Here is a 9,935-nt window from a genome sequence, read left to right as displayed (position 1 = left end):
ATATATATATATTAAAAATCAAGTTACGATTTCTAAATAAAATGATTCGAAATAAAATGATTATTTTATTAAAATGTGTGAGCACACGAAGATAGGTCTCGTAGTTGAATATCGCAAGAAAATGAATTTAGATAAAGATAAATAAATAAACATAATAATAATAATAATAATAAGGAAAATTTACCCAGAATAATCCAACCTATTCACGATTTTCCTACAATAATCCCAACTATCGATTAACCATGAATAATCCGAAGGAGGGTCTTTGCCTTGGGTACACCCGGGTGACCTGCTACCTATTGTAGCAAGTCATTTTGAATATAAAAAAAAAGATAAATATTTTAAAAAATGAAAAATTTACCCAGAATAATCCAACCTATTTACGATTTTCCTACAATAATCCCAATTATTGACTAAATGCCAGAAAATTACCTCTCGCACCGGTAAAAACAAGAGCAACAACAGCACAGGTTAAGTGAGTCAATAGTTGGGATTATTCATGGTTAATCGATAGTTGGGATTATTATAGGAAAATCGTGAATAGGTTGGATTATTCTGGGTAAATTTTCCTAATAATAATAATAATAATAATAATAATAATAATAATAAGGATAAAAAGCCATGAAAACCCAAAATGTTCAGAGGGTAGCCGTCACTCCCATCCCTCTTTTCCCTCTCTTCCTCACGCTCCACTCCCCTCACCAGCAACTGGCGGCCAGCAGCAGCCCACTGCCACCACGGCACCACCAGAAGCAGCCCCTTCCACCCTACTCTAGCAGCAGGCGGCTGTAGGCCCTCCTAAGAGCAGCTCTGCTGCGTTTTTCCTCCTCCAGCCGTGGAGGCTGCCCACACGACCACCAATTGTGGTCCACCACCACACACGTGAGCCACCACCACAAGGACCACCCATCTCTTGGTCCACTTCTTAGTCTCACTCTTTGTAAGCCATCTCTTCTATTCTCTAATTAATTCTCTAGTTTTAATTGGGATTTTATTAAGTTTATGAGTTTGGTGTTGATTTTGTATATTGTCATTGAATCTTGTTATGGGTAAGAATTGAATTGATGATTTGAATGTACTTATGAATTGGGTTTTAGAAATATGAATGAAAAGTGTTGAACTTTGTATTGTTTTCATTGAATCTTTTCGTAGGTAAGAGTGTGTTTGATGAATTGAACATATTTATGACTTAGAGTTTGAAGTATGAATGAAAATAATGGTTGTGTGCTATTTTGATGGTGTCTTAGTACATGCGCAACTTCATTTGTGTTGAATGGGGGAGTTTTGTTAGGCATGGTAATTTTATTGGCCTTGTTGAAGTAAAAGAAATTATTAATGTTGATTACAAGTACTCTTGTTAGGTTATCGAAGTTATAAATAAATAAAATTAGTAAGGCTATGAACATAGTGTCAACTTGTTGAGAATTATTGAAGTTACTTGTTATCATGTCTTGATTATCGTTCTTTCTAACCTTGGAGAATGCAATAAATGATATTGCGATGTGATAACCTTAAGATTCGTCATTGTCGTCACATTAGCACTACATTAACATTGTAAGGTTTAAGTGTGAATTGCTATGTTTATCTTAAAGTAACGTGGATCAATATAACTCAAATTTGGTTGATGTAAAGGAACGATTCACACGATCCTTTTTCTCTTAAATTGATGGAAAGACTTATGTTATTGTTGAGCCAGTGATTGCGACTTGTAGTGAATGAGATGTGTGTATGCTAAAGTAATTGGAAAGTTATCTTATATGGATGATAGTGGTTACTTTGACATTTAGTTGGTATGACAAAGTAGATAAGTGGACTTATTAGTTCTACTCATAACTTATATAGGTGCTCATTTCATAAGAGGAAAGTAGAACTTTAATTGGGTGATTTTTGTGACTTTTAGTCGTGCAGTGATGCTTACAGGTAAGTACACGCAGTAACTAACCCTTACATGCATCTTGCATTGTATATTTATCGATATTGAATTGTTTCAAAGCATATGTTGTACACCATCTGTGAATTATCGTCGAATGAAATATCGAAGTTATTGATTATATGATTTTCAAGTTTACCGATAAAAACGATTCAAGTATGCTAAATGCTGATGATGATTTAGAATGGGAGCGATTCCCTTATTAATGAGATTTGATTATTGTTAGTTGGAATAGTGAATGGGTTCCTTATTGATAAGATTGGTTATTGCTATTTTGAATAGGAATGATTTGATTCCCTTGTTATTGAATTGGTTATTATTTGTTTGAAAGGAGAGCGAGTCCCTTCTTAATGATATTGTTTATTGTTAGTTTGAATAGTGAATGGCTTTCTTATTGATGAGTTTGACTTACGTTAGTTTGAATGGAAATGACTCCCTTGTTATTGAGATTGATTTATGTTAGTTGAATAGGGAATGATCCCCTTATTAATGTGGTTGATTTATGTTTTATGAATGGGAAGGAGTCCCTTAGTGATGGAGTAAGAAAGTTGTTGGTTGTAATGGGAATGAGTCCCTTATTGATGAGATAACAAATTTGTTCGACTATTGTGGCTCCCCTGGTTAGGGTACCCCAGTAGGTTTAGTTCCCGGAGGTAGGACCATCTAAATATGGTCACTGTACGGGGGTATGTTCATAGTTTACCATTGGGCGCCGGTATAGCCCGCCACCGCCCTTGGTTGAGGTGTTGCCATGTGGGTCTTGCAAATCCCAATATGGTGGCCTCTAGTCATATACGTTTAGGTATGTTGGCTCCACTAGGTAGGATCATCTGTATATGGTCGCTATATGGAGGTATGATCATACATTACCATTGGGCGCCGGTATGGCCCGTCACCGCCCTTTGGTTGAGGTGTTGCCATGTGGGTCTTGCAAACCCCAATATGGTGGCCTCTAGTCACATATATATATATATATAGATAGATATTTGAAAGTGGTTAAGCTCTTGGTTCAAGTGATATCGAGAAGTTATGAAGTCGAAAAGAAGTGAAGAAGATAGAAATGATAGTGAGAAGTAGGGAGTGATGTTTAGTGGTTGTGATTGGAACTTGGAGTGTTGTGAAATCACCCTCCTATTATGAAATACTCTATTGATACTAATTATGCCTTATTATGATATGATGTTAGTTACTGACGTGTACGGTTTGTTTTCTTTGTTGATGGCTCGTCTTTGATAGCGTTGCTATGACGTGTCGGTGTATGATCTTACGTTGAGCAGCAGGGACATCATAGATAGACATTACAGGTGATGGAGCTTCTATGCATTGCATACGGGGGAAATGAGTGAGAACCTTGAAGCGTGCAATGTTATATTTGTTTTTGACGCTACATGTTGTTTCTTTGCATTTAAATTTGTTTATGTTTTTGGCTTGAGGCACATATCCTCCTTTTTGTATAAGTTATCTTCGCTGCGTAGTTTATAACTTGTATGGTTTTAAAGAGTCAAGTCGGTTTAAAACGCAAGCGTTGACACCGGAACCACGATCCATGCTTGGCATGTTGATTTGAGAAGCCAGCGATGAATCATTCCGCCGTGATATAGTTTTGATAGGTCGTTGATGTCGTTACTTTATTAGATTCTAAATAACTTTTCTACGTAGTTTATAACTTTTATGGTTTTAAAGAGTCAAGTCGGTTTAAAACGCAAGCGTTGACACCGGAACCACGATCCATGCTTGACATGTTGATTGGAGAAGTCGGCGATGAATCATTCCGTCGTGATATAGTTTTGATAGGCCGTTGATACCTTTACTTTATTAGATTTTAAATAACTTTTGTTTTCCTACGAAGGCGCACAGTTTTAGGGCAGATGTTGCCGAAATTTTCACTCACCTCTTTAAAGTTTACCTTTAACGTTTATCTAAATTCTTTTCTTTTTTATTTTTATATACACCCAAATTTCCTCCCGTCCTTTGCGGTTTTGGTTTCGTTTAAGGGGTTGGAAATTCAGGGGTGCTACAGGTGGTAACCAGACCCAGTGGTCCCTATTTTCGACGCTTTGTGTTTTCAAATTTGTTGAGAAATTGCTAGAAGTTAGAAGTTATTCTTGAGAGTTGGGTTAGATATGGGATAGGTGCATATTACATATTCATGCATAATGATTATCATTGCACGTGCATAGGTAAATATATAATTTGTTTAGCTTATTATAAGACTCATTCTCATGTGTGTTATTATTATAATTAAAAGTTATGATTGTGGTTTTATTGATGATGTGATGTTACAAATTAGTAGAGTTAATTTATGTGTTATCCGAGTATGAATGACAATTGTTACGTATTTTGGGCAATTCATGAGTTGCGTGATAGGTATTAATTACGGAAAACAGTGTATGAGTAATGGACTTATAGAGAAGTTGGTTGCATCGATATTTCCTCTTGATGGTGAGGACTGTATAAACTTTGATCTTATGTGCATGGACATTTGTTCATGTTAAATGTTTTCATAAAGCTTATGAGTTTTGATATGGATTCTATATTCACTGTTTATTTATATGTTTGAACATTTCATTTGTCAAGTGCATTCGTTCATCATAGCATAAAATGTGGTGATAAAAAAAGTTCTTTTGAATATGTTTAATGATTGTGCAAGTATGATTGTGAATAGTTTAAACAAAAATAAGGACGAAGAATTAAAAATAGGATAAGATTCGCATATGATTGTAAATGAAGTTGCTTGGTTAGGAAATTGATATGATACCCTGTAGATAATGCCTTCATCATAAACTTAGGGTTATGTTATAGTCTTTGAAGTCAAGTTGGTGTTTTAACTCAAATGTTGACAATTTTATTCATGTTGTTGAAATTGGTAAGAAAATATTTACACCCTGGAGTAGTGCTTAGTTTCAAAAAGCGCATCTTGCTTTGCGCCTTGTGCTCCTCGAGCTCAGGCTCGGTTGAAAACGCCTCGACTAGGCGAGGCAAAGGCCACTACAAGAGGTGTGCACCTTAAGCGCCTTGATGCACTTCATGCATTGTGCGCCTCCTTGTTGGGTTTGGTAATTAACTTTTGCTTGTTTGTTTGAAAATAAAATAAAATAAAATAAAATAAAACAAAATAAAATAAAATTCAAAACCCAAATTCACTAGAATGTAAAGTTTGAAAATTTGTTGTTTTTTCTTTTTTTAGAAAAAACATAAAGCATGTGAAGAAGAAAATAACTTTGGGAATTTTTTCATATTTTCATTATAATAGTTTTGTGCTAGAGTGGTATTTACCCCAAGGATTATGAATGTTTACAACCTTGTTGATACTAAAATATGAATATCATGTTGTTTGAAGTATTATATATGTTTTAAAATCGATTTTTACGCTTTAGTGTGATAAATGCGCCTCGCCTACGAAAAGCTCACGCCTACGCCTTTCGCTTTGCGCCTAGGCTTCAAGGAACTTTCGCCTCGGTGCGCCTCTTGCATTTTAAAACTAAGGAGTAGTGTAAATTGGAGACCATTGGTTATTGTCTTAGATCATTGAGGAATGGATAAGTATGGATCCAAATGGTATCATGTATAATTATTAATGTTGATGGAGTATTTTAGAATATGAAGAATCGAAAGTTGTTGATGAAGGAATGACACTAGGAAATCAGAAAAGTAATTCAAGTGGTTGATCTTATCATCATTTTCCACCTTCACTATCATCAGAAGGCCAAGCATCAGACTCAACATCAATTTCATTATTTTCCACCAAATTTTTTTTGCCCCTAATGTTGATTTGCCTCATTGCTGCAGTTTTCTTGCCAACATCAAGGCCAAACTTAACAGTAGTGCTTCTAGGCACCCTCCACTCTTTGGGTTTAAGCCTGGTTTGTTCTTTGGGCTGGGTTGGTTGCCTAGGCTGCTATTGGGTTGACTATGCAGGGGTATTTTCTTCTTTGGAGTAAGCTTTTTCCTTCTTGGAGGATTATTTGGTTGAGATGTTTATGAGCATTGAGGTTGTGAGGGTTGAGGTTGTGAATCTTCTGGAAAAACCTCATCAACTGCTGGGGTAGAAAACACTCTTACATATTCAATCCCATCATCATCAACATTCAAAACAGGGACCTCTACAGTCACAATATATGCCTGCTAGGCTAAAAGCTGCTCCTCAAATTCTGTTTCCTCTGCCATCCTTCCATTCTCTTCCTCCATTAGCCTAATATTTTCAGCCCTGTTCTTTAAAGTTTTTGCCCAACTAGCTTCTACAGACTGAAACACAAGAGATGGTGTTTCTGTCTCTTCTACAATTTCACTCTTCCCTTCATTCCACTCCCACATTTTTAACATTGCCCCATCATCAACTAACTCTAACTTACGATTTGTTCTAGGTTTAGTGACAAACAGGGTGAAGTATTTAGGGAGATATACATTCTGTTTCACTGAATCCTCAAACATATACTCAATCAACTCCATCAAATTGGTCTTATTAGTGTCATCCACCCTCACATCAAAAGTACCCCTGGAGCATGAACTAACAACCACATTACTCATCCTAACAACAACATTTACTAACAAAAACACATCACTTGTTAATTTTTCTATTTACTGATCACCATTTTGTGTTTTACAAAATTTCCCTCACCAGTCTCTAATTCTTTAGGTAGTCTGTTGAGCTCGTTCATAACGCTTTTATGCTCACTATATGAATGAGTTTGTACTGGTCTTAGTTAAACATTATCAGCCAATTTTTGTTTGATTCATAAGGAGTTGGTTTTAACCATTATTGTGGTTCTTAGGTTTAAGAAATGGTGGACTGAATGGCTGAGAAATGGGGGTCCAAAATGGAAACATTATTTAAACCAAAATCTACTCGGTTGTGGAGAGTAATTGACTAATTGCAAAATGATGGTCCATGTATTGTGCTCCCTATTAAAGCCAGGCTGGGTTTCATGTACACCATTTATTCTTACACTAATTCTTAAATGAGACGATCTCATGGTTAGACCATCATTATTGGGCTGGCCTAATATACACTTTCTGTTTTAAAGTAATCACTTATAACATTAAAATGATCACTTACAATCTTACAATGTTCACTTTTTATAGTCTTAGAGTGATTACTTATAACCTTAAAACGATCACTTACGATCTTAAAGTAATCAATTAAAGAATTGGGTTAATTATATGGGCCCGTCTCATGGTGAGACGGTCTCATACAAGACAAGTTGTTTTTCTTATATGCCATAACTTGGATGTGAATAGTGAGAGTGTATGAGTCGATGTCCTAAAAGGAAATGTAGCAAATAAAGTGGGATAGATTAAAATGGCAAATGTAGCAAATTTAAAGAGATAAAAATATAAGTTTTAAATAGCTGGTCATCAGGACATGTGGGTGAAGAGACAATAGATTAATTACAAAGAACCCCCAATTTCTTTCCCTTCGATGCTATACGCCCCCACTAATAATTGTTATTCTATGTGATCTATTTCGTTTATCTAACTTAAGTTCTTCAGTATCGCTTGTTTTCAATTTAGCAAATATCAAGCTAAAGATTGACCCATATAGTTCTTTGGGTTGTTCCTTGTGTTTATTTTTGAGCTCAACATCCAGTTATTTTATATTTGTATAATTGTATTGGATAGATATGAATGAAATACTTTGATTTTTCATTGTTAAGGTTTGTGTTTTTACCATTAACCATTTTTTTTTTGTGTTTGTATTGTCATTGCAGATTAGTATATGGGATGACTGGAAAAGTTTCGGCCCAAGGAGCGGCATTGATGATATCTCAGCATAGCATCACCTCCCTCTCCCAGCCTTTCCACCCTCCTCAGTTCTTCTCATTCTCTCGTCCTAAATTTCTCCAAAATCCCTCACTTTTCCGCTCCTCATCGCCCGTCACAAGTGCCAATGGCCTCCAATTCCGCCGCAAACTCCTCTATCTCGAATCCCTAAACATCAACTCTCTGAAGGCCCTAAGCAAAAACCCCCAATTCCGCTCCTCATCTCTCCAAAGTTTGAAGTCCATTGAGAATTGCCTGTCCTCTTTTGGTATTCCTCGCTCTTCACTAGGTCGCATTTTCGATATGTTTCCCCAACTCCTTACTTCTGACCCTCACCTCCATCTCTACCCAGTTTTTGATTTCCTCATCAACGAAGTTGAAATTCCTTTCCCGGATGTTGGCAAGTCCATTATTCGATGCCCTAGATTGCTCGTTTCTAGCGTTGACTTTCAATTGCGCCCTACCCTGTTGTTCTTGCGAAGATTAGGATTTGTAGGGAGGCATAAAATTGATTGCCATACCTGTGTTTTGTTGGTTTCCAACGTCGAGAATACCTTGGTTCCTAAGCTTGATTTCTTGAAAAGTCTAGGCTTTTCAGATTTTGAGGTGGCGAAGATGGTCATCAGGTCACCCGGGCTGCTAACGTACAGTATCGAAAACAACTTGAAACCCAAAGTAGAGTATTTTGTGAAAGAAATGAAAAGAGATTTAAAAGAAATCAAGCAGTTTCCACAATATTTTTCGTTTAGTTTGGAGGGAAAGATTAAGCCGCGACATAGACAGTTGATGGAAAATGGATTTTCCATGTCAGTTAGGGATATGCTGAAGGTTAGCGATGGCGAGTTTGGTGTTCGGATGCTTGAGATGAGATTTCAGCTTATTGATCAATTGTAGTACATTGTGCTAATAGTTAGACATTTGATACATGTAGGATCAGATATGTATATTTTACCTCAAATCATTAGTGCGAAAATGCACCCTTGGTTATAGTCGCAAACGGCTTCTGCGGTAAATGCAAATTGTTTCATGGTTGTCTTAGCCTATATTTCATCGGGATATGTTATGAAGCGATATTTAGCGCTATGTCTCAAATATAAACCTTTCCATTGAAGCAGTATTATGTTCGAGAATCAACAATTGACATTCAATGTGTAATTTGTCGCTGGTTGTATAATATCTTATATTTCAGTCGGAATACGGTGATGAAGGCGATATTTAGCACTATGTCTCATATATAAACCTTTCCTTTGAAAGGGTATTATGTTTGAGAATCGACATTCAATGTGTAATTTGTCACATGTTGTATAATATCCTTTTTTGGGATAGCATGAAGTATAAATTTGTTCTTCAATACCATGAGTCAGTATACATTTGTACTTCAATACCTTGAGTCCTGTATCGACTTATCAACTTATAGTGTAGCTTGATTATCCTGTGATTTTGTATTAGTTCGGTCAATAAGTTAATTCATAAACTACATATACTCCATTATATACTTTTTTTTGGATTCTAAGTAAAGAGAAATAAGTGTTTTTAAAGGGAAGTATAGCAAGTTATAAAACTGTATAATAAATAAAGAGAGAAAATAAATTGTGTAAATGATATTATTGAGAAAAGTTTAAATATGTGAATGAGCTTAAAGAAGGTGATAAGATTTATTTTTAAATAATGAATGATGTGAAATGAGTGAGATAATCTAAATCAAAAAATTAATGTAAATTGAGTGTGATGTGAAGGTGTATATAAATTGTAAGGATGGATTTAGTAATATAATACAATTAGTATGAAATGCGTGAATGAAATGAAAAAGTTAGCTAAATATATTAATGAAAATTAAAAAAGAAATGTAAATTATGATCAAATATAAAAATAAAGTAGATTAGTAGTGCAATTAAAGTGCAAAATAAGGCAAATTTACAAAGGAGTTTTAACGTGAACCGTAAGTCATAAGTCATAACTCAACCAAATTCATCTATTATCATCTTACCATCACTAATCCTCCATTTTTTAACCTTAGTCATCCATAAAAATATTAGTTTTGATTAGCTTAATTATACATACTTTAAAGTATAAAGTTGTGTCCATTTATCAAAAAATACGTTATATTTGTTGGTTTTATAAAAAAAATTTTCGGAAAAATTATCCAGAATAATTTCACATATTGCTCATCTGCTGTGAATAAAGGTGTTCATTCGGGTGATGGGGCCGGTTTCGGACGGATGTCGTTCGGTTCGGTTGTTTTTCA

General features: G+C 35.4%; 1 protein-coding gene across 3 annotated transcripts; it reads left to right on the top strand.

Annotated features, from left to right (window-relative positions):
• Positions 1–631: 631 nt before the first annotated feature.
• Positions 632–9,167, top strand: LOC130800811 (transcription termination factor MTEF1, chloroplastic). 3 transcript variants are annotated; one of them, XM_057664495.1, is made up of 3 exons: positions 632–940; positions 1,843–1,920; positions 7,639–9,167. In XM_057664495.1, exon 3 carries the CDS (start codon positions 7,652–7,654, stop codon positions 8,582–8,584), a length of 933 nt encoding a protein of 310 aa, XP_057520478.1. In that variant the 5' UTR covers positions 632–940; positions 1,843–1,920; positions 7,639–7,651; the 3' UTR covers positions 8,585–9,167. The 3 variants fall into 3 exon arrangements, with proteins under 3 accessions (XP_057520478.1, XP_057520479.1, XP_057520477.1); XM_057664496.1 differs by lacking the exon at positions 1,843–1,920 and adding an exon at positions 3,167–3,234 and having other exon boundaries at positions 638–940; XM_057664494.1 differs by lacking the exon at positions 1,843–1,920 and having other exon boundaries at positions 638–940.
• Positions 9,168–9,935: the final 768 nt, after the last annotated feature.

The sequence above is a fragment of the Amaranthus tricolor genome, chromosome 15 (genome assembly GCF_026212465.1).
Source record: "Amaranthus tricolor cultivar Red isolate AtriRed21 chromosome 15, ASM2621246v1, whole genome shotgun sequence".
NCBI lineage: Eukaryota > Viridiplantae > Streptophyta > Magnoliopsida > Caryophyllales > Amaranthaceae > Amaranthus > Amaranthus tricolor.
Note: the sequence above shows the minus strand (reverse complement) of the source record. Positions and strands in the feature narration are given on the sequence as shown.